Source organism: Equus caballus, chromosome 1 (assembly GCF_041296265.1).
Source record: "Equus caballus isolate H_3958 breed thoroughbred chromosome 1, TB-T2T, whole genome shotgun sequence".
NCBI lineage: Eukaryota > Metazoa > Chordata > Mammalia > Perissodactyla > Equidae > Equus > Equus caballus.
Window position 1 is genome coordinate 63010474 of NC_091684.1, and position 26506 is coordinate 63036979.

Below are 26506 nucleotides of genomic sequence, written 5' to 3' on the forward strand. Positions count from 1 at the left end.
ACATTATGCTGAGTGAAAGAGGCCAGACATAAAAGATAACATGATGTATGAGTCCCTTTATTTGAAATATCCAGAACAGGTAAATCTATGAAAACAGAAAACAGATTGGTGGTTACCAGGAGCTAGGGGCAATGTGGAATAACTTCTTAATGGGTATGGAGTTTGTTTTTGGGGAAGATGTAAACTTTTTGGTACTGGATTGAGCTAATGGTTGCACAACATTGTGAATGTACTAAGTGATATTGAATTGTTCACCTTTAAATGGTTAATTTTATGTTATGTGAATTTTACCTTGATTAAAAAATATCAATTAATTTAAAACCTAACTAAATTATAGAATTTTTGAGATGGAAGATCCTCTCAAGATCATCCATTCAATCTCCTGTTTTTCACAAATTAATACACAGAAGCTCGGGGCTGGCCTGGTGACACAACAGTTAAGTGTACATGTTCTGCTTCAGTGGCCTGGGGATTCACCGGTTCAGATCCCGGGTGCAGACATGGCACCACTTGGCAAGCCATGCTGTGGTAGACGTCCCACATATAAAGTAGAGGAAGATGGGCACGGATGTTAGCTCAGGGCCAGTCTTCCTCAGCAAAAAGAGGAGGATGGGCAGCACATGTTAGCTGAGGGCTAATCTTCCTCAAAAAAATGAAAAAAAGGCACAGAAGCTCGTCGAGATTAAATATATTGCTCAAATGTTTCAAATTATCTTGTCCAAAACCTAGACCAGAATTTGAATATCTAAATTTCTACTCCAGTCATTTTTTTTAATTTTTATTTATTTATTTACTTTGATGAGGAAGATTGGCCCTCCACTAACATCTGTGCCAATCTTCCTCTCTTTTCTATGTGGGACACCACCACAGCATGGCTTGATGAGCAGTATGTAGGTCCACACCTGGGAACCCCTGGCCACCAAAGCGGAGTGTGCGAACTTAACTACCATGCCACCAAGCCAGCCCCTCCAGTCTTTTTTTTTTTTCAACTGTCACCTGCTACTTGATTATCTGTTGCTATTTTAGAAATTTTAGGGAGACATACAACTCCAATTGTTACTTTTACATAAAAATTAAGACAAACACTTTCATTTGTGCCACTTATGAAAAATGTGGGAATAGCAAGTGTTTATTTCAATAATTTGCCACAAAGCAGTCCAGAGCTTAAATTAGAAGAAGGTTATTCTCTGCAATACCTTGGCATCAAAGAAGGCACGCTCTATTTTAATTCTCATCCACAAGTGCCTGGTCTGTGAACCGTGATTGTAATTCATTTTTAAAAATTTAAAAAAATCTTAAAAACATTGGTTAGCTTTATTAGCACATTCCACCACTTGACAATTTTTGTCTCTTCCAATAGATACTACTCATGGTATAAAAATTATATAAATAATCCTGTCCTGCATGTGGAAACTAGAGAGTATCTTCAGAGGCATCTGGGAGAAGCATTGAGTTAGCCTAAGGGGTGGAGATGGAGAGCAGCAATAACTTAGAACCCTCTGGAATTTAGGTGTTGCACTCAAGTGTAGGAGACTTGTGGTAACTTAGTGCTAACCTCAGGAAATAGTCAGATGTTCTCATTTCAAGAGAAGATATCAGGAAATGTAATTATATAGTTTCCTTCTCTCTCTAAATCTACTTTAACTTTAAATTTCATGTTCTTTATTCTTAAGAGGAAGCTAACTCTCATTACCACTGTACATTGGATTTCCTATTAATATTTCTCTCCAACATTCTTTTTATCTAGGTGATTCTTTTCATTTCCACTTAATAGTACATGTTTCCTTCAGTTCAGGGGTCAGCAAAGTATGTCCTGTGGGCCAGATTTGGCCCACCACCTGTTCTTGTGAATAAAGTTTTATTGGAACACAACCATGCTCATTCTTTTATGTATTGTCTATACCTGCTTTAGTGCTACAACAGCAGAGTTGAGTAGTTACAATAGAGATCATATGGCCCACAAACCTAAAATATTTACTATTGGGCCTTTAGCAGAAAGCATTTTGCCAACTTATGATCAAGTAGAAGGTGAAGAACAGGTTCTATAAAGTGGATAAACATCACCAGCAAAGGCAGGGATATAGGAAGATGTAGAATTTGTACTTAGGCTAGCTAGAAGCCCCGTGTGATCAGAGTGAAAGTTTCATGAAGATAGGTCATCAGAGAGAGTATAGGAAAGATAGATTACTCAGATTTAACAGGTTTTTAATGCCATGTCAGGAACTTGAGATATATTGTATAGGAAACAAGCCATTTAAGGTTTTTGAGCAAAGGAGCTTTGCCAAAACAGGAAACTGTTGCAGTAGTGTTTACACAGTAATGAGGGTTGTATTAATAGGAAATTAATATTAATGTTGCATAAATGGGAAAGATGGCATAGCTGTGAGAGTTACTATAGAATTAAAACTGATGGGACATAGACATTGGATTTGGGGGCAAAGACAATTCTTAAATTCAAACGTCCTTGAACAGAAATATGAAAAATTATTTACACATATTTGAGAGGTGAAGAACTAATTTTTATAATGGAGAGGGATTATAACACTATAAAGGACAGGAAGCATTACTAAAATTGTTAGGGGATCCCAGCCACAGGCAATTTTTCATTGGCTATATTTTACTTTCAGGGCACCCTGCTGCCATCTTTTTATAAAATCCTCTCACCTCTGCTTTCTGGAATGCTACCCTTATACTCAGATTTACTTCTGCTACCTTGTGCAGAGTAAATCAACTTCCATTTTCTAAATACTCTGAATTATGTTCAAGAAGGGCTTTAGCTCTCTCAAATAAAAATGCTTGTCAAGGTATTTTCTTCAACTAGAGCCACAGTTTCCCAACTGTGTACTAAGACATCCCAGGTTGCTGCAGGAAACTCATAAGAGTGCTCTAGGTTATTTTATCTCAGAGTAATACACGGTTTCAACATTAGATTGTGATACATTCCTTGGGGTTACAAAAATTTTTTGTCTCATGAGAATTTTCAAGATCTACTCTCCTAGCTACTTTCAGATATGCAATACAGTATTATTAACTGTAGTCACCATGCTTTACATTAATTCCCATGACTTATTCATTTTATAACAGGAAATTTGTACCTTTTGTCTTCCTTCACCCATTTTGCCTACCCCACACCCTTGTCTCAGACAACCACAGATTCTCCATATCTATGAGCTCAGTTTTGTGTTTTGTTTTTTGTTTTGAGATTCCATATATAAGTGAGATCATACAGTATTTGTCTTGTTCTATCTGACATATTTCACTTAGCATAATGCCCTGAAGATCCATCCATGTTGTTGCAAATGGCAGGATTTCCTTCTTTTTTATGGCTGCTGATATTCCGTTGTATATACATACCACATTTTCTTTATACATTCATCCATCGATGGACACTTAGGTTGTTTCCATATCTTGGCTACTGTAAATAATGTTGCAGTGAACATGGGGGAGTCAGTGTTTTTGTTTCCTTGGGATAAATACCCAGAAGTGGAATTGCTGGATCATTATTGTAGTTTTGTTTTTAATTTTTGAGGAAGCCCCATATTATATTCCATAGTGGCTGCACCAATTTACATTCCCACCAACAGTGCACAAGGGTTCTCTTTTCTCCATGTCCTTACTTATTTCTTGTTAGCACTTTATTTCTTGTCTTTTTGTTAATAGCCATTCTAATAGGTGTGAGATGATACCACATTGTGGTTTTGGTTTGCTTTTGAGCACCTTTTCGTCTACCTGTTGGCCATTTGTATGTCTTCCTTGGAAAAATGTCTTTTTAGATCCTCTGCCCAATTTTTAATCAGATTGTTTGATTTTTATGTGATTGAGTCATATGAGTTCTTTATATATTTTGGATATTAACCTCCTATCGGATATATGATCTGCAAATATTTTCTCCCATTCTGTAGGTTGCCATTTCATTTTGTTGGTGGTTTCTTTTGCTGTACAGAAGTTCTTTAGTTTGATATAGTCTCACTTGTTTATTTTTGCTTTGGGTGTCAAATCCAAAAAAAATCATTGCCAAGACCAACGTCACTCCACCTATCTTTTCTTCTAGGAGTTTTATGGTTTCAGGTCTTATGTTCAAGTCTTTAATCCATTTTGAGTCAGTTTTTGTGTATGGTACATGTAAGATAGTGGTCCCGTTTCATTCTTTTGCATGTGGCTGTCTAGTTTTCCTACAGTATTTATTGAAGAGACTTTCCTTTCCCCATTGTATTTTCTTGGCTCCTTTGTCGTAAATTAATTGACCATATATGTGTGGATTTAGTTCTAGGCTCTTTATTCTGTTCCATTGATCTCTGTGTCTGTTTTTATGCCAATACCATACTGTTTTGATTACTATAGCTTTGTAATATAGGTTGAAATCCGGGAGCACAATGCCTCCAGCTTCATTCTTTCTCAGACTTGCTTTGGCTATTTGGGGTCTTTGCGGTTCTAAATTTTGAGGTATCTTTAAAATATCTGTACATTGTACTTTGTACTGCAGCAAACATAAAAATAGAAAGTACTCTTGCCCTTAAGTTTACAGTGAAGTTAGGGAGATAAGACAAATGCAAGTTGCTTTTATTATTAAGTAAAATAAAATAAATACCCTTGGTTATTTATTTCGTAATACTACCTACTATGGAAGTTCAAAGAAGAATGAGAACTTCTCATTGGTGGGAATGCAGTAATACTCTGTGGGATGGAAGTTAGATTTCAAATGGGCCTTGATGGATGAATAAAATTCCAACAGGTGGAGGGAGGGGATATTTCAGATAGAAGAAACAACATAAAGAGTCACAAGATTTATTTTGGGAGAAGTAAAGCATTCTGTATGATTGAAGCAAGGACATATGTTGTGAAGTAATATAGATTACAGCTGGTTTACTATGTAAGTTGGAGTACTTCTGTGGAAAGCTTTGAATGCTGGGGTGTGAGGCATTTGGATTTAATTTACTAGGAAAAGAAGAGTGATCAGAGTGATTAATCTGTCAGCAAGATACAGGATGATTAAATCAAAGAGAGGAGGCAGGAAGAGCTTTTGGAAAAGGAATGATGGATTTTGTTTTATATTTTTGTTTTTCAAAGGAAATACCAAACTGTATATTTTTTTTTAAAGATTTTATTTTTTTCCTTTTTCTCCCCAAAGCCCCCCAGTACATAGTTGTGTATTCTTCTTTGTGGGTTCTTCTAGTTGTGGCATGTGGGACGCTGCCTCAGCGTGGTCTGATGAGCAGTGCCATGTCCGCGCCCAGGATTCGAACTAACGAAACACTGGGCCGCCTGCAGCGAAGCGCTCGAACTTAACCACTCGGCCACGGGGCCAGCCCCCCAAACTGTATATTGACATTAAAGAGTGTACTTTGGTTCAGAATTGTAACTAACAGCTATAACATAGAATTCACCATTCATGGAAAAACAAAACAAAACTCCCTAATACTCTTGATATTACTACAGAAATAATATTTATAAAATATAAATATGTATGGAGTGTGTGCAACTTGCCAGGCGTGTATTAAGCACTCGTTTAATTTTCACAATGACCTTGATAGGTATAGGTGTTACTGCCATTTTTCAGGTGAAAACAGTGAGGTCTGTGAAGTTAAATTGCCCAAAATCACGCAGTTAATAAGTAGTCAGATTGGCAAAATTGTTAAAAATAAGTATACTAGTTTGTTTAAATTCTATAGTGCAGAGAATTGAGTTAAAATCAGACCCTGTCAAATTATTATCATTTGGCTTAGGCATGGCTCCTCTCTTATTATTTTGTTTTTCATATCATTCCTGATCCCTAATTCCGTTCCTCACCCCACCGTGGATACTCTAATGTGTTTGATGTGTCCTGTCTCCTTGAAAAATGTATCCTGTTTTAGATGTGTGCATGTGTGTTGATATTATGTACAGTAGATAAAAGTATGTAGATACTTGTATATAGCTTATTCAATCTGATATATATATTTCTAATCTATTGTTTTTAATCTCTATATAATGATGTGCATTCACCACATTTTCCTTATCTTTTCCCATAGAAGTGGACTTCCAGGATGCCTCACACTCCCTTTTACTTTTCAGCAAAGTTGTGATAAATATCCTCTTACGTGTCCCCCTAAAACCATCTTCTTTCCCCTATTTCTTGCTGCCTCCTATTACATGCTTTTTGAGAGGGTTATTTGGGATGGAAGAAAAGCTGACTTCTGCATTCATGGTATAGTTTGTAGGTATTTTAATCCTTAAAGAGGTTAAAATATATGTGGAGTGAGTGATTTCATTGATGCTTCCAAAAGAGCCACACAGGCAGAAAGTTCTAGGTGAATTATTCTATTCCATTGATGCATTACATTCAGTCAGTGGAGATATAATCAATGCAGCATTTGCTAGTGTATTTGTTCTGACTTTTTTCTTTTAGTAATTCTATTGCTATCATTGGTATGAAGTAGTGCATATCACAACATTGTAATTGTAAATGATTTGTACGTTATCTTAATGGTTGTCAAAAGTCAGTTATTTTCCTTACAAGCAAATGAGAACTATGCTTTGTCAGAGTTCATATTTGATCCTCCCTCTCTTACAAGGAAATAGATTTTGTACTTTCTGGGAGATTCATATAAGATGGAGGACCCATTAAGAGTGAGAAAACATGCTATATGGTTGTTGTATTTGTTATTTTTGGCTTACTAATTCATTCATTCTCTCAACCCTGTTCTCTGACTAGTGTTACTATGGCATCTTCATTATGGCATGGAAAACAGACCAATTATGTTCTTTAAAACAACAGTGGTACATCTTAAGATACAGCCTCTGGTACCTTCAACCTCCTTCATCAGTTAGCCTGGGTTTGGTGGGGCTCTCTGGTTGTCCAGATATTTTTCAGTTACCCCACATCCTTCTTTATTTTTCTTTTGCTTGTATGAATAGTGATTTATGCTTATTTAGTTTGTTCCTTTTTCAACTGTCTGTATACTCGAAGAAATAATGTAGACTTACTCCTAGCTGTTTATCTGTTCTTACTCTTGTTTATTGAATTAAGCTTCTCACAGTGTATCTCTTGTTTGTGCATAGATTTACATCAAGTGAACGAAATATTTTTATCTTTTAAGCAGTTTTTATCAGAAGAGTAATTGAACCACATCAGCAAAATTTGAAAAATGAGAAAATAGTAAAATTATCTATAATTTTTCTACTCAAATCTAACCATTTTTATTTTAGGAGTATTTTCTTCTAGTTTTTTTTCTATTGATTTAATCCAATTTGTAACCATATTTTGTACACATTATTTGTATGTCTTATGCTTCATTTAACATTTATGTAGCATAAACGTTTTCCACTTTTGCTACTAGTTTTCGTAATCATTTTAATAACTTCAAAGTATTCTCTAGAGCAGCAATGTCCAATGAAAATGCAGTACAAACTACATATGCAATTCAAAACTTTCTAGTAACAACATAAAAAAAGTAAAAAGAAATAGATAAAATTAATGTTAATATATTTTATTTGATTCACTATATCTAAAATATTTCTCATTTCAACATCTAATCATATAAACTTATTAATTACATTTTTAAGATTTTTGTTTCATACTAAGTCTTTGAAATTGGTATCTATTTTACATTTATAACACCATTCATTCACTAAATTTTCCATGATCAAAATGAAATGTAGTCCTACCAAAACAATAAAACTGTGTTTAGCAGAAAAATATTTTGGACTGCTTCCATTGTTAACTTTAAATAAACTAAATTAAAATTTTAGTTCCACAGTTACACTAGCCACATTGCGTGAGCTTATTAGCTACGTGTGGCTTCTTACATTTAAATTAAAATTAAGTAAAATTTGAAATTTAGGTCTTCAGTTGCACTAGCCACATTTTAAATGATCAATAGCCAGTTTTAGAGTGAGTATATATGCCAGTCCTTACCTGACTATTTATTCCTCTGTCATTGAATGTTTACGCTGTTGCCAGGTTTTCAATAAAATAAATAGTATACTGGTATGCTTGTGAATGTATATTTTCCCATATTTTGGGTTATTTCCTTAAAGTAGACTCTCAAAAGTAGAATTATTGGGTCAAAGAGTATGAATTTGTTTATGGTTCCTTATGTGTATTTTCTGTCAGTTGCATTCCCATCAGCAATATTGATATATTAATTTCACCTACCTTTCGTCATCATTTAGTAGTACCATGTTGTTTCTTTACTTGCTAGAGAGGAATACTTGTCTATATATTTATTTACTAGTGTAGTTCTCTTTTAATGGAATGCTTCATTACGTTCTTCGCTTATTTAGCAATTGGTGTCCTGATGTTTGTTTAATTTTTAATCTATTTTTTAAGTTCTTTATAGACTAAAGATATTAACACTTTGTCATACTTACTGTAGGCATTTTTCCTGGTTTTTTGTTTGTTTCTCTTCCCTCCCTCCCTTCCCCCCCCCCCCCCCGCCCCCAGCCCCACGTTTGGAAGAAAACCAACTGAAGGTTTTGATTTTTCTATAGCAAATCTTTAGATAATCTTTCTCTCTCCAGTCTTGAAAGCCTTTCCCATTCCAGAAGTTCTCTTTTATTAGAGATTGTCCATGCTTTTAAGAAAAGAAAGTCAAGCTCTTTAAATAACTTGTAATTTATGTGGTTCTGTATTTTTGAGAAAACAAACTAAATGACAAGTTCTTAACCTTCAGTCAAATCCAGTGCTTACCCGTTATTTATAAATGAGCCTCAAGGGGTTACTGACCCACCCCTACCGCCACTGCATATAAAATTTTATGCATATGTGTATCTAGATAGAGCCAAATAGGTTAAAATCCACTTTCTGAATGTTTCAAAACAATATCCATTTCTGCCCTATTACATTCTGATCAGAGTATTTTTCTAAACAAAAGGCCTTTTTTTTTTCTATCTCACTGTTTATTCACAGTTGTTAATTATAAGGCATGGTTGCTCTACATAGCTTTATTTCCTTTTGGATCAAGACTCTTATACTTCCAAGAGTTATGAATCCCTAAAATTTACATAGGTGTTTATGTACACATACACACGTGCACACACACACATCTATTCCTCAGATAATTGTTGATGGAAATAATAAAAAGAGTTTGTGCTCTTAGGTAGGGAGGATTAAAAAGAACTCCAAGTGATTGCCCTGAATTAAGGTAAATACTGGTAAAGAGTAGTTCCTTTCCTTTTCTTTTAGTATGTTTAACAGTTTAATTTCCCTCATTCCCCTCTGTTTAAACTACCCTGAGAAGTCCTTAGAGTAGTTGGATGACAAATCTAGTATTTGAGATTTCCAAGCATTATGTCTGGCTCTGCTAAAATGGTTCTTTGGCTTTACCTTAGTCTTTCACTATCCCTCCTACTCCTGCATTTTTGTTTTTCATTTTAAGGAGTAAAATTGTCTTGCTTACTCTCAGTTCTGGTTAATATTATCCAACCTCCAACACTTAACCTCTTTAGTGTTAGAATCTGCTTTGCTTTTGGTTACTCTTAGGGACAAATAATAGCAGATTTAACTGTTGTGTAGACTGAAATCCCTAATTTAAAAAATCACAAGATTTTGTTGATTATATAGAGTATTTTTCTAAACTATGGCCTTGTAAACTATTGGTCTGTTTTCGTTGTAACCTGACACTTGAAAAAAATTTTTATAATGGCACCATTTATATTTTTGGTGATACTACAGTCTGGAACATGTGGCCTAGCAAATATAAATCTAGGAAGAAAAATTATGGTTGGCATCAGTTTTAAGTCTTTGCACTCTGACAGAGCACAAATCCTAAATTGTTTAAATACTAAATATTTACTTAAAGAAAAACAGGAGACCATTCAAAAATGGAATTAATTTAAATTGTGTTTGCCTCATTTAGAAACTGACAGTTTTTTGTATATTTTTTATAAAATTAACAAAAAGGAGATTAAAGTATCCACATTACAATACTCTTGTGTTGGTTTTAAAGTAAAACACACATACAACATACACACATTTGGAATGAGGCCAAATTTAGACTCCAGAGGTGTACTGTTCTGTACCTTAAATTACAATCAGATGTATTTTAGCACAGATCAAATTTTCAGTTAGAAGTTGGTGAGAAGCCTAATTATTTGACCAGGTTACTATTTATGTAGACCACTCTATGGCTGTCTGTGGTTAATCCACAGCTGGCAGAATGCTAGCTCTGGGAGGTTTTTATTTCATGCTGAAATAGTCTGGGGAGAAATGGGGGTGGGGAGCTTTAAACTCTCCTCATTAAATGAAAGGCTAAAAAGCAAGTACATACGTATTACTGTGGAGACAAGATGCTATATAATTTAATTCTCCAAGTGATTAATGCTGTAATATTTAATTCTCCAAGTGACAGAAATAGCAAAGGAAGCAGCTTGGATGGTCATGGTTTGCAAGTGATATGATAGTAGGTTAAAAAAGTAAGATGAAAACATTTTTAAAATAATGTTACCTAAGACAAAGACTTGTTACCTTTTAGAATAGTTGAATATTGGTAAAGAATTAAAGGGTTGGGATCTTTAAATGATGAGGACGTATTATGTTATTGTGATAGGAAAACATTTTTATTAGAATTTCATTAGTAGTACTTTAAAGTAATGAGACAATTACAGTGTAAAATTCTCTCTTAATATCTCAGAATTTTATAAGGGCAATAAACGCTTCAAAGATGGATCTCAATACACACGACTTCTACCACAAAATTAATTTTTTAATATTATTTTAATGTTCAGTTTGAAAGTAATAAGAAAAAAATCTTCTTAAAGCGTGATGAAAGTGGTTAGTTCCTCAGTTTTAAGTGAATATTTCAGTAGGTTTTTTGTAACTGTTAAGAGAAGTTTCTTTTACATTTTCAAGGTTATTTTTTCCATTTATAAGCTAGCTCTTCTCCCCTTCTGGTTCCCATTGTCTTTCTTCTCTGGTTCCTTCCTCTGTCTAATCCTCCCCATCTTTCTGCTTCATTCTTCTGTTTCTCTACCAGATCCTTTTCAATGAAGAGCAAAAATGCTCCAACTTTCCCTGTTCTTAAAAACCACTCTCCCATTCCTCTTCCCCCACTAAAAGTATCTTTCTGCTTTTTTCTTCTCTATTATCTACTCAAACTAGGGGCATTATCTCTGGAGTCATTTGAATCCAAGTTCCATCACATATAAGCTGTATGACCTGTACATTTCTAAACTTTCCCATCTTGCCTTCTTTATTCATAAAAGGAGAATAATAACAGTTATCTACCTCATGGGTTTGGTATAAGGAAAAAATGATAATTGAGTTAATATACATAAAGCTTTTAGTATAGTACTTGGAACACAAGAATTGCTCAGTAAATTTCAGGTGATTCTTTTGTTTACTGATAAAGTTTTCAAAACAATTTATAATCCTCACCCTTACTTTCTCACCATTCTTTCTTTAAAACTATTTTTACCTTCATACCGTAAGTACTTTCTCCTCATCATCAAATCCTGTGGCTTTTGCTCAATTCTTTGTTTCTCTACCAATTGATAGCTATAGGTACCTTTAAGTATCTTCTTGAAATTTCCCTTGTTGGATTTCTCTGTTGTCACTTCTACTGTTCTCATTTGCCTTCCTCTTATTCTCTCCTTTACTTTTTTCCTTTCCTCTGCCCTCTCATTTTTGTTCTTCTCCATCCTGTCCTTTACCATCTTCTTTTTCTACGTTCTCTTCCTCAGTAATTACTACCTCCCTTTTACCATCACGTTCTTCCATGGCTTTTCTTGTGAGTCCAACTTTCTGATATCTATTTTGGAAGTCCCTTAACACCTCAAATGTAGTCTGACTGTAACTAAATATTCTCTCTTTACATCTAAGCCAGGTCTTATTCTCAATTTTTCTGATTCTGTTAAAGTGGAACCATATTCAAAATCGCAGTCATCTTTTTTTTTTTTTTTTTTTTTGGTGATGAAGATTCACCGTAAGCTAACATCCATTGCCAATTCTCCTCTTTTTGTTTGAAGAAGATTGTCCCTGAACTGACATCTGTGCCAGTCTTCCTCTGTTTTGTATGTGGGGTGCTGCTATAGCATGGCATGCTGAGCAGTGTGTAGGTCCATGTCAGGGATCTGAACCTGCGAACCTCAGGCCGCCAAAGGCGAGCACGCAAACTTAACCACTACACCACCAGGCTGGCCCCAGAATCTCAGTCATCTTTTGACTCTTTTCTCCTTTGTCTTCCACATCTTAAACAGTTACTAAGTCTAGAATGTAATACTCCCAGTATGATTTCCTTGTTCAGAGCCAAATGCAGGCCTTTATTGACTGTTGCTGAATTGCTGCTGTCTAAGTTAACATTCTAACTTTTCTCACAAGCTTGTTATTCCTTTCTTTCAAGAAATCTTCGTTATGCATCATGCGTCCCCACCCCACCTAATAGACTCCTAACCTGCCTCTTAAGCCCCTTAATGGTCTATAATGCAGCTGGCCTTCCCAAGTTTATCTTCTCTTGCCCTTTGTATATTCCTTCACTCACTTCTGCACCATTCAAACCCGTTTCCTCCTTGAGCATCCATGTCTTTACTTATACTTTCTTTCATCTAGAAAGCATAAATGTATTTTAGAAGACTTTTGCTAATGTTTAAGATGTAGATAAATAGCATTTTAAAATATAACTTTCCTGGGGCCAGCCTGGTGGCGCAGCGGTTAAGTTCTCACGTTCCACTTCGGAGGCCCAGGGTTTGCGGGTTCGGATCCCAGGTGCGGACCAACACACGGCTTGTCAAGCCATGCTGTGGTAGGCGTCCCATATATAAAATAGAGGAAGATGGGCACGGATGTTAGCTCGTTAGCTCAGAGCCCATCTTCCTCAGCAAAAAGAGGATTGGCAGCAGATTGTAACTCAGAGCTAATATTCCTCAAAAAATATATAAATAAATAATAAAATGTAACTTTCCTAACATGAAATTTTAATTAAAATATTTTTCTATTTCATTATTGAATTATTTTCTAATTATTTGAAGATTCTATTTCAGAATCTTCCTTAAAAAATCAGTTTAGATGTTTCATAAGGTACCAAGCTCTGATCTTAGTAAACTAATTTCATTTTTAAACTAATTTTATTTTTAATAAATATCACATCACTTACAAAAATGCAAACTGTTTATAAGAAGCTGGAAGGATTCAATCTGCCTTCATTACTGTTTCTCTAATTTTAATGTAATTGTTGTCTTGAGTGAGACCTTTCAAATATTTTTTCTTTTGTAGATTCCCCAAATTCTTTCAGTATTGAGCATACGGATCTACTGTGAAATAAGTGATGTTTTATACTGTGACATAATGTCAAATATCAAGCCTATAGAACTCATATGATAAACTTTTCTCCTAATCAAATGCTATTTTCTACCTTGCGTTTTATAACTATTTTAAAGTTTGTAATATATAGGCTTTTGTATTTTGTATAGATTTCTTTATTCTCACTGAGAGTGACTCTGTAGAGATGGCATTTCTAATTTCCCTTCCTTTTTTTCTTTAACCAGGGTTTTTTTCTTACGGTTTCCCCGGAGTCAGTATTAAAAGTGGCTTGCCATGCTTCTGAAAACAACAGAATTTTCACTTTGAATCTGTCTGCACCATTTATTAGTCAGTTCTTCAAAGAATCATTGATGAAAGTTATGCCTTATGTTGACATACTTTTTGGAAATGAGACGGTAAGTTAGTTTTTTAAAAAACGTACCTGATCTTTTTGGTTTCTGGTTTGTGTATAAGTTTACAGATATATAAGTAAAAAGCAAAATATTTGCATAAATATACTTGAGAATTACACAACAAAACTGCCTCAATTTGAACCACACTAATTCAGTATTTTCAGTATTTCCTTCAGTTTATACTAATTTCTTACATGGTAAAATATTGTTTTTTTAAAGGGTTAGGTTATTGAGGTTTATAATTTATATACAGTAAAATTCACTCTTTTTACTGTACATTTCTATGAGTTTTTGCAAATGCATATCTGACATGTAACCACAGCCACAATCAAGATAAAAAACACTTTCATCACCCCTTTCAGTCAACCCTTCCCCTCATTCAAAGCCCTTGACATCAACTACTTTGTTTTCTAACCAATAAAATAATATCTTCCTCTGAAATTTTCATGAATTAAGGTAAGGGGCATCTAGTCTAAAATAACTGTTTTATGAAGTTAAGTAGCTCTTCAAAGTGTAAGTCTATTTAATTTAATTTGATAAATTATGAGCAAATATTGGTATATTGTCATTTGTATTACATTTATTAGTAGTATCATTTGCATATTATATTTGAAGGTAATGAAATGGAATTTCATTTTTTTCAGTTTTTTCTTTTTACCAAGAATATACTTTCTTTCATTCTAAATTAGTGGGAAATATATTTTGTTTTTTCTCATTTAGTATTTATAGCTTCTGTTTAACCGGTAGACTTTAAAAATCTGTGAAGTAGAAAAAACAAAGAGATCTTCAGTGTATCTTCATACACCTATGTATTGTCACTTAACTTTCATGAATCTCAGGGTCTTTATATGTAAAGGGAAGGTGTTGTATTAATTATCCCAGAAGCCCATTCTGATTCTGATTCTATAATTCTAACAGTTCGATTATATTCACTGATTTTGTATCTAAATAAGATAACTGTCTTGTCTGCCTAGAATAACATAAAATTTGACCTGGAAATAATATGAGATCACCTGGGTGTTTTGTAGAAATAATACGGTGAGAGTATCTTCAAAGGCACTAACCAATTGAAAGAAATGCTGCATTCTTGACAATTCACAAACTGACATAAAGGCAAGACATAGTGGTAAAAGCCTTAAACTCCTATGTATCTGCTGGAAGTCTCACTTGACTAAAAATCTATGGTTTAGATTTTCCTTACTGCTGGTTTTATTTTCTGAAGGGTAAAGGAAGTAACTAGGGAAAGTGCTACTCTAGCCCTTTAAATAACATGAAAGAATTCGTCATCAGTGTGGTAGTCTGAGAATCCTTGGGAGAAATTGATACTTTAACTCAGAGTTCTTTATAATCAGGAAAGATCAGACTGGCAATACTTAAATATATGCTCTAGACTTTAACAAGAGAAATGTTAAAACTTTTTAAAATGTAAATATGATTCCAAAGAATGAGACTTTGGAAGTAGAGATAACTTCAGAGGATTGAATACCACCAAAAATTCAATTGTGACTTTATAACTTCAAATGACCTTAATTACTTAAAAAACAGGGAGAGGAGCCTTAAAAAAAAATATTGTGGAGCACACAGAAAACTAATAGTGTTCACATTTGTATAACATGTAAAAAAGGTGGAAAACATTTATAGAATAGGGAACAATGCTAAAAGTTTGGTAGAGACTTAGGAGAATAGAAAAGAATAGAGGCCCAAGAATGACTAGGCTTGCAGAAAATGTTGATGATATCAAAATGATAATCACTTAAAAAATACTCCAAATGTGCAGGCAATAACAGAAAAAATAATTGAGCTTCATCAAAATTGAAAACTTTTGTGTATCACAGGACACTATCAAGAAAGTGAACAGACAACTCATGGGATAGGAGAAAATATTTGCAAATGATATATCCGATAAGGGATTAATATTCAAAATATGTATCTCAACAGCAAGAAAACAGTCAACCCAATTCAAAAATGGTCAAAGGACTTAGATAAACATTTCTCCAAAGAAGATATACAAATGGCTGATAAGCCTATGAAAATATGCTCACCATCACTAATCATTAGAGAAATGCATATGGAAACCAAAATGAGATAGCACTTGACACCCATTAGGAGGGCTGTTATAAAAATATGGAAAAAGCAAGTATTGGCAAGGATATGGAGAAATTGGAACCCTTATACATTGCTGGTGGGAATGTAAAATGGTATAGCTGCTATGGAGAACAATTTGGTGCTTCCTTAAAAAGTTAAACATAAAATTATTACCATATGATCCAGCAGTTCACTTCTAGGTTGTAGTCAAAAGACCTGAAAGCAGGGATTCAAATACTTGTACACCAATGTTTATAGCAGCATTATTTACAATAGCTAAAAGTTGGAAAAAAAACCGCATGCTCCCCAACAAATAAATAGATAAACAAAATTTGGTGTGTGTGTGTATATATATATATATATATATATATATATATATATATATAATGGAATATTATTCAACCTTAAAAAGGAATGAAATTCTGACACGTGATACAACATGAATTAACCTTGAAAACATTGTGTTACATGAAATAAGCCACACACAGACAACTGTTGAATTTTCCTATAAGGATTCCATTTATATGAGGTACCTAGAATACTCAAATTCATAGAGATGGACAGTAGAATAGTGTTTACCAGGCGCTGGGGAAAAGGGAAATTAGGAGTTATTATTTAATGGGTACAAGGTTCTATTTGGGATGACAAAAAAGTTCTGGAAATGGATAGTGGTGATGGTTGTGCAACATTGTGAATGTACTTAATGTCACTGAATTGAACACTTAAAATGGTTAAAATGGTAAAATTTTATCTTACATGTATTTTACCACATTTAAAAAAAAAGATTAATTCTACAAACCGGTAAAGTTTGACTATGACTTAATATTGATTATTAAAGGAATCTGTTTTTTCTTACCTAGAAGAGGAAGTGGTAAAACTGCACACTGCTACAAGGCTATAAGTCATGTTAGGATGACTTTTTACTTTTTTTATGTAATTACTGGTCATTTGAATTCATCTTAGTGGATATGTAGTACCTATTATGGCAGACCAGTAAACAGGTATATAGTATATTTGAGATGATCTGTCATAAAATGGATTATAGAATAATAAATATTAGATACAGGGCAATTAAATATATTTGCTCTTTTACTGAACCGGTCTTAAAAAGTCTGCTGATAAATAAATAGATTTCTAGTGATATGCCCCAGTGTTTACTCTGAGCTTTGCTCAACTAAACTATCAATGATTCAGATAAAGCTGTATTTGCAGAGAATGCAAATAATGCAACACCTTAACAAATACCGAGTAAGTTGAATGTCTAAGTGAGGCTTTTAAAAAATTTTAATAGACTGGAAATATCAGTTGAGTGATGATATTTAATAAGGATAAATAAAAATGATACCATATTTCGTTACAAAAAGCAAGTATGGTATTTGTGAGCTTTATCTTTTTAATCTCATCTCCCAATGTTCTTCTCCTTGAGTACACTAATAATAATAAATTATCTTCAGTTCTTCAGGAGAAAGACATTTTATTTCTAAAATGCTACTAAATGTAAAATATATTTATCAGAGAATACATACAGGATTGTTTTATCTGCCCCTACCCCCCCCCCAAAAAAAAATCAAATCTCCTGTGCTTAGTATAAATTTTTAAAATGTCAGCGCTTAGCTAAAACCAAACACACTTGGCTCTTCTTGTCTACCTGATGCCACCTTCCCTTTTTCAGAGGGTCATACACTAGAAATAATGCTTTAAATCTTTTCTGATAACCTTAATATTGAAAAAAAACCCGTGTCCACCAAGGCTATATCTTCACAGGTAAAGACAGACAATGATCCCTATGAGACAAGCAATAAATCAGGTGAGCCTCATGATTAGCACAGCTTACTGCTTGGAGAGAATTTCCAGGCCACAACACAAAGAGGGGAACCCTCTTGGCAGTCTCTTTTGAACTGAGGAGAAGGAGCTGGAAGTTCAGAGAATCCGACAGCTAGTGTTTGCAAGTCAGAGTACCAGAGAGGAAAGAGCTACATAGAGAACACAAGAGATTTGCAGAGTCTGACCCAAGTCTTCTGCTGAGTTCTGGTCAGCACATCTTTGTAAGGAAACTTATGAAGGCTGGGAGAAGAACCACCTGAAAAGATTAAAGGGAATAATCCTTAGAGTACACATAGGGCCTGTAACGATTCTTGTTCCACTAGCCAGAGTCAATAACCTCATAATTCATGGGGCTTCAAATAGAGTACTCAGAACACTAATGGGACAAAATTAGTCTAGAGTAGAAGCTACTGTGGTCCCTTCTAACAATATTATTCCAGTATAAGTGACAACTTTTATGTAATGGACAAGTTCCTTGAAAGATGTTAAGTACCAAAGCACACTCAAGAAGAAAGAGAAATAGGGCTATTTCAGGTTGTTTATTAAAGAAATTGAATTTTTAGTTAAAACCTTCCCACACAGAAAACTCAATGGCCAGAATGCTTCAAGGTTGAATTCTACCATACATTTAAGGAAGAAATAATACCAATTCTGTATAAACTATCCTAGCAAATTGAAGAAGAAGAAACACTACCATAACCAAACAAAGAATTAAAACTATGAACCAGTATTCCTCATAAACATAGATAAAAAAATTCTTAAGATAATTTTAGCAAATCAAACCTAATAATATGTAAAAAGGATAATTCATCATGACCAGGAATACAGGGTTGGTTTAATATTTTAAAATCAATCAATGGGGGCCGGCCCCATGGCGGAGTGGTTAAGTTCGCGCACTCTGCTTTGACAGCCCAGGGTTTCATCGGTTCAGATCCTGGGTGTGGACATGGCACTGCTCATCAGGCCGTGCTGAGGCGGCGTCCCACATGCCACAACTAAAAGGGCCCACAACTAAAAATATGCAACTATGTACTGAGGGGATTTGGGGAGAAAAAGCAGGAAAAAAAGAAAAAACAAGATTGGCAACAGTTGTTAGCTCAGGTGCCAGTCTTTAAAATCAATCAATATAATTCACCTTAGTAAAACTAAAAAGAAAAAAAATATCATCTTAATAAACACAAAAAAAACATTTGACAGAATCCAATGTCCATTCCAGATAAAAGCGCTCAGAATACTAGAAATAGAAAGGAACTTCTTCAACCTTGTAAAGGTTGAAGAATCCACAAAAAATGTACAGTTAACGTGCTACTTAATGATGAAAGACTGAATACATTCCTCTAGGATCAAGAAAAAGCAAGGATGTTCACTCTCTCCACTTCTATTCAACGTTGTACAGTGTTAAGAAGACATGGAAAACATCCAGATTAGAAAGGAAGATGTGAAACTGTCCCTATTGTCAAATACCATGATGGTCTTTGTAGAAAATCCTACGAAATCAATAAAAAGCTATTAGAACTGAAAGTGAGTTTAACAAGGTTGTGGGATCCAAGATAAAAATACAAAAATCAATTATATTTCTATATATTAGCAGCAAACACTCATAAACTGAAATTTTAAAATGCTGTTTCTGATACCACAAAAATATATGACATGCTTTGGGATAAATCTGACAAAAGATGTGTAAAACTTGTGTACTGAACACTACAAAGCATTTTGAGAAAAATTAAAGAACTAAATAGATAGCATGTTCATAGATTTTAAAACACTATTGTTAAGTGTCATTTCTCCTCAAATTGGTCCATGGATTTAACATAATCAAAATCTCAGCATGTTTTTTTGGTGGAAGTCAACAAACCTATTCTAAAATTCATATGGAAAAGCACTGGACTAGAATAGTCAAACCAACTTTGGGAAAAAAAAATCAGAGAACCTACGCTCCATGGTTTCAATACTTACTATATTGTAACTGCAGTAATCAATACAATGTGGCATTGGCCTAAACATAGACAAATAGATCCAGGGGACAGAAAAGATAGTCCAGAAGTAGACCCACAATTGATTTTTCAACAAAGTTTCAGAGGTCAATCCGTGGAGAGTAGTTTCTTTTTTAACAAATCATGTTGTAGCAATTGAATATCCATATCCAAAAGGCAAACTTCAATTCATACAACACACAACTGCACAGCTATTCGAGTGTCCAAAATTAAATAGTGTGACTATACCAAATACTGACAGGATATGGAGCTACTAGAACTATCATATATGGCTGGTGAGAATGTAAAATGGTATGTCTACTTTGAAAAACAGTTTTCCAGTTTCTTATAAAGTTACATATACACCCACTATATGGCCTAGCTATCCCACTCCTAGGTATTTACCCAAGAGAAATGAAAGCATATGTTCACATAAAGACATACACAAATGCTCTTAGCAGTTTTATTTGTAATACCCAAAGTCTGGAAACAACCCAGATGTCCATCAACTGGGGACTAGATTGAGAAATTGTTATATATCCATACAGTAGAATACTACTCAACTATAAAAGAAGTGAACTATTTATACATGCACCAATATGGATGAATCTCAGAATATTTATGCTGGGTGAAAGATGAGATACTAGAAATAAAATACATTCTCTATGATTCTATTTAAATTAAATTCTAGAAAATTCAACTAATCTATAGTGACAGAAAGCAGATCAATGGTTGCCTGGGGATGAAGCTGTGCTATGAGGCAATGTTCATAAACAGCCATAAGGAAACTTTTGGAAGTAATGGGTGTGTTCCTTGTCTTGATTGTGGTGGTTTCAAGACTTTATACATGTGTCAGAACTTATCTAATTATATACTTTTAACTTGAGCAGATTATTACATGTCAGTTATACCTCATAAAGCTATTTTAAGTGAATATATAGTGTGTGATTTCATTTAGGTAATTTTAAAAACAGGAAAAGTTAATCGAGTCGTTCAAATAAAAAGTTCCAAAGGACCAATGTTAAAATGAAGTGCCAACTTTTTATTTTTTGTTCAACGTGTATCAAATTTCATTATTTCCTGAAAGATCCCTTTATATTTCAATGGTAATATCAAGTCAGAGGAGGAGTGCTTTTATCCTGGGCTTTAATCTTGACAGACTACTAAAAATTATCATGCCCTACCATTGAGTAATGCTTTAAAGTTACAAACCATCATTTAACCTACAAAACAATTCTATGGCTGGTTCTCTAATGCTTGTAAAGTTGCAGCCTGACTCATAAAAGTACTCAGTTTTGTTGGGTGGTGGTGGTAGTGTTATTAGGAGTGTTGATCTTATTCCCCTCTTAATTAAGTTTCTCCTAACTAACTTGCTTGGATAACCTGCACTCCCCACTCCCTTCATAAAACATGAGTGGTGCCAAGTGATTGAAAGAAAACTTGTGGCTGTTAGACCGTTCTCTGGTGTACAACATTACTTCTCTTCCTACAAAACTGTTTGTTTACCAAGAGTCAGTTTATTTGTTTCTAAACCTTTTTTATGCAGTTCATCTTCATTATATAATTATTTAATTATTAGATAATCTGATAAAATGTGAGCGCAAATAGAATGAGAATTAGTTTAATGAATTGTTTGGGTACAAAACTCAGTAAAGACAAATTGCTTTAAAAAGTTGTCCTTAGATTAGATGTGGGCATGAAAAGTATAAAAGATTAAAGGAAGAAGAAAAGCTGTAACTATCTACACTCAGGGATGCTTCATAGACGTCTTCAAGTTTTCACTCTGCTTTAAAGAAACTGAAACAAGAATTCATAAACTATGAATTATGGATCTGGTTCTGTAAGAAAGACTAGAATATTATTCAGCAGACACACACTAAAAGTCCTGACCCTACTTTAAATATTAGTAAATGATGTATCTTTATGTATTAGTAAAATGTTTAGACTTTTTTTCCTTAATCAATTTGCTAATTTATTAGCCAACTACTGTTCCTTCAGTTTCCTCATGTGCAAAGTGAGGGATTTATATAGAAATGCTAGATGATCTTGTAAATTTTTTCTTAAAATGTTTTAAAAAAATCCTGAGGATTCATTTTCTGACACATTCTAATATTCATTAACGCTGACCAATTTTATTATAAATCAGCAAAGTCCTTGTTCTGAAATCTAAAATAATGTGCCTAAAATATTAATTTATATAGTTATTGTCTTTCATTGTTAGTATTACAGGGTCAACTGTAGTGCCTTTCAAGCTAGATTTTTCCCTTCTCTCACCCCTCCCACCCGCATTTCTTTTCTGTTCAATTTGCCCAGGGAAAAGGATGTTCTTCTCTAAGGAATATCTGAAAATATTTGGTTGGGCACATCTTGAGACAAAATAGAGATGTCCACATGACTATCATTGCTGCCTTAATGTGATAAAAAACAAAGTATAATTATTAAATGATATAATTTACCTTTTTTCTTTCTCTCATTATGGTAAAAAATACATTAAAAATTTACCATTTTTAAGTGTACAGTTCAGTAGCATTAAGTACACTCACGATGTTGTGCAACCATCACCACTGTCTATTTCTAGAACCTTTTCATCATCCCAAACAGAAGCTCTATACACATTAAACAATAACTCCACACCACCCCCATGTCCCTAATAACTACTGTTCTGTCTGTATCAATTTGCCTATTCTGGGTACCTCATATAAGTAGCATCATAACAATAGTTGTGTTTTTGCATCTAGCTTATTTCACTTAATAGTATTTTCAAGGTTCATCCATGTTGTAGCATGTATTAGTTTCACCTTTGTTTATTCACTCATCTATTGCTGGGCATTTGTTTTGTTTTCACTTTTTGTCTTTTGTGAATAATGCTGCTATGAAGACTGGTGTACAAGTATCTACTTGAGTCCCTGATTTCAGGACTTTTAGGAATATGCCTAGAAGTGTAATTGTTGGATCATATGATAATAATTCTATGTTTAACTTTTTGAGGAACCGCCAAATTGTTTTCCACAGCAGGTGCACCATTTTACATTTCTACCAGCAATGCACATGGTTTCCAGTTTCTCTGCATCCTTGCTAACACTTGTTATTTTCTCCTTTTTTGTCAATAGCCATACCAATGGATGTGAAGTGGGATGTTAGCGTGATTTTAATTTGTGCAGTTTACTTTTAGCTGAGATTCGGAAATACATAGAGACAAATTTCCATGTTGCCTTAATTAAAAATTCTTGGTATTGTATTGCTTTGCATTTTGTACTTTAAACTGCTCATCTGAATTTATTGCTTGTTCTTGTTAAGGTAGTTTTGAAACTAGTATATAAATTCTTTAAATGTTACGTTGTGTTTTTAATTTATTTTTGACATTTTCAAAGTTTAAAACATTTCTCTTCAGTGACAACCGTTTGTTAGCTATACTCACATTTAATCAGCTTAATAAAGGACCTTCTACGTGGAGGTAGAAATATCCATTGATGCCTACTAATGCAAGCTGCTTTGTAGTCATTATCTAGCAATACATGACTAAAGAACTTGATTATTATTCTTGTTTTTCATTTTTATTAAATTAGGAATTTTTTTTGAGTAGTTTCATCTTGCAAATGGTCCTTAAGAGTAATACCTTTCAAGGCTCCATAATCACTAGATAATTAACCTGCCAGGATTAAGTATACTCAACTTTGCCTCAGGATGCTTAACTCTCAAATAACGTCAGTTATCTCATGATAATAATTGCTTTGTCAAGAGTTACCACTTAATTCCACAGTGAAACACATCACATCACCCATACAGTGCACTGTAAGATAGTTTAAATAATAAAATACAGCTTGAAAATTGGGCAGAGGAATTCAGTTTAATTATTTCATATGGATTACGAATGATACATTTTGGATAAAACTCCCCCTCATAGAGCTAGTATTTTGAATCTCCCAGATGATTTCTATTTATAAAGATTATATGTTACTCTGTTTCATCAGTCCTCTTGCTGGCAATATTCCCACAGTGTGCATTTTCTTGCAGGGAAATCCACTTTAAACCTGTTGACCCTGCAGAGGATACCAGCTAAATTGAAATTACTGTCTTTCCTGAGTGATGATTTAACTTTTTTTTTAATATCTATTTTCTCAGTGGATGAGTTACAAAACAGTGAACAAAGCTCTACACTTGGTTGTTGTGTTTGTTTCTGTTGTTGAGTAGCTCTTCAATTATATTAGGACGATGATGTACACCCAAAAACAGGAGTGCTACTTAATGCATCAGGACATTTTGAAAAAAACGTAAAATTGGTTTTAGGTATTTGAATCCCTGTTTTCTAAACCTGAATAGTGGCTGTATCTGCTTGGAAGTAAACCCTAATCATCTTTTTACCAAAGCGGATGGAATAGGTTGGCTTTTTCTTCTTCTTTTATATACTTTGCTGGGGAAAAGAGACTTTATTGATATTATTGTTTACACTGTTAAATCCATTTTAATCTTTCTAATGGCCATTGATTCTTTTTAAAATGACAGTACAAAAATTAATAATTTGAAAACATCAGTAGTGCTTTTAATTGTAAATAACCTTCAGTAAACTCTATCTTATCTAAAGTATTTTGTCAGTTTCTATACATCTGTAAAATGGAAGTCATTTGCTATTTCAGTATGAAAATCTCTGTAAATCTTTATGTCTGTCAAATGTGATCAGTGCTATTCATGCATATATATTCATTCAGATATTCTCTCTTTGGTTAGGAGACTTTCTGTTCTTTGTAAAGGTATTATTTTTAATTTTTGAAACACTTTCTCAAATCTATGTACATTTTATCCTTAGAGAATTCCTTTTGGAATTTTTATAACTTTTGGTCAAATCTAATTCCTTAAGATACATGATTTCCAAACATTTTAAGAGAGTTTTAGGCTGTCACCAGGTCCATATTCTGATAGCAGAAGAGATGATCTTTCCTTTCCTCTTGTCAAGGTGTTCCCAACGTGGATGTGGGAAATAGGGCTGTATCTAAAATGATGATTTTACCCTTTTAAGGGTAGAATACAAAAGTGCCTTCTTTCTTCCAAGGAAAGATGGAAGTCGCCTTCCTGAAACTGTTCATACAGATCTTTCCATTCCTCTTTCTTTGACGTAAGTAGAGAGAGGAGCCCACGATATAGACAAAATCTAAGGTTGTTATAAGATCAGGCAAGGAAGGTAGAAAAAGATGTTTTCAGAAAAGATGCATAACCCCTTCAAAAAAAAATTTGTGATGCTCTTATAAAATTCTGACATATTTATATTTTATGCTAAGGATAATGAAATTTCAATTAAGATAGGGCAGGGGCATCATAATATTGCTGCTTAGCTCCTGGGTTTAACTTTCTCCTTAGGGTCTTTCTGATATATTTTACTTGTCTAAAGAAAATGAGATTTACTGTAGCACAAGGGAAGCTTCTAATGTCAGTGGCGTGTTGTAAAGATGTGCTGTGGGAAGGATTCAGAAAGAGCCAAAGGCTATCTAACTACATGCTTTGCGTCTCTTTTTCTCCCTTCTGCTTAACTCTCTCCTTTCCTCTTTTGTTCTTTCAATCCTCACCAACATACCTTTCCTTTCTTACTGCCTTCATCTCCCTCCCCTTACCAACTCCGTTGCCTTTCTAAAAATGAAAAGTTTTTAAATCATTGCCAAACTATCATCCATTATTGGTAAAAAGCCCTTCAATTTGAAATGGTTTGAAGTGCTATGGAGATAATCATATTTTATGCAGTTATCCCTTTTCATGTGATTCAGTATTTCGATTAATCTTTTTATTTATTTGATTGTTTTGGTTACTGTACCACAAATTCTGTGACTGTTTTAGTATTATTTGTCTAGTATGCAATGATATAAAAGTAATGAGTTAATATTTAAAGTTCTTATTTAATGCATTTTAAAAATTTCTTCTTATTAAAATTATTTAATGAAATTGACTTATTCTTGTAAATAAAAACTATAAATTTATATGACAGTAGAAGGAGCACTGGACTATATTTAGAAAGTCCGGTTTTTGACTCAGCTCAAATTTTTTTCTATGCCTTTCTTCCTTGACATTAGAGGGATAATTGGCAAAATTTAGATAGCTTCTATAGATTAGTTAATAGTATTTTATCAAGAATTTCCCTTGATAATTCTACAATGATTATGTAAAATGTTCACATTTGGAAAACTCCTAATGTTCTTTTTCTGATCCAGATCCAATCCAGGGTCCTACGTTACCTTTAGTTAACATTTTTCCTTAGTCTCTTTAGTCTGGAACAATTCTTCAGTTTTTCTTTTTCTTTTATGACCAGACACTTTTGAAGAGTACTGGCCAATTATTTTGTAGAATGTGCTTCAAGGTAGGATTGACTGATATTTCCTCATAATTAATGCTTTTTTGGCAAGAATACCTCAGAAATGCTGTTGTGTCTTTTTTCATACATATATCAAGATTTCAACTTGTCTCATTACTGGTGATATTAACTTGGTTAAGGAGATGTTGACCCAGTTTTTACGTTCAAAGTTACTATTTTCCCCTTTGTAATTTAATTAATAAGTATCTTGTGGGGAAATGAAAAAGAGTATGTAAGTATTTTGTTCTTTTATTATATTTTCACCCACTACTTTTAGCACCCACTGATGGTTCTTGCCTCCAACAGTTATTGTGGTATTTGCCAAATGCTCATTTTTCTATTTCCATCATTTCTTCTGCATTTATTAATTGGAATTCTATGTAAGGAAGAGCTGCCCCTTTTCTTCCACTTGTTAATTTGTTAACTTACATGTTTATACCAGTATAATTTATGGATATTTATTTTATTCTATGGGTTGCAACCCATTGCAATCATTATTTTGTTTCATGAGTTATCACAGTTTTGGCCATGGGGAGCTCGTTCATGTTGGCTCCTCTGTTCTTTTGGTGTTGCCTGATTAATTTTGAGCACTTCCTTACTTTCTGGCACTTCAAGTTGTTCTAAATTTGTGCTGTATTTTCCCTGTCTCAGCCCTGGAATTCTG

General features: G+C 33.8%; 1 protein-coding gene across 6 annotated transcripts in view; it reads left to right on the forward strand.

The window, feature by feature from the left end:
- The window catches only part of ADK (adenosine kinase), a 523666-nt gene that overhangs the window by 358169 nt on the left and 138991 nt on the right, over positions 1-26506 (forward strand). For all 6 annotated transcript variants that reach the window (XM_023625334.2, XM_070227663.1, XM_070227653.1 and 3 more), the window contains one exon: positions 13459-13629. In XM_023625334.2, coding sequence (XP_023481102.1) covers positions 13459-13629 — 171 coding nt within the window. The remainder of the gene's footprint in view (positions 1-13458; positions 13630-26506) is intronic.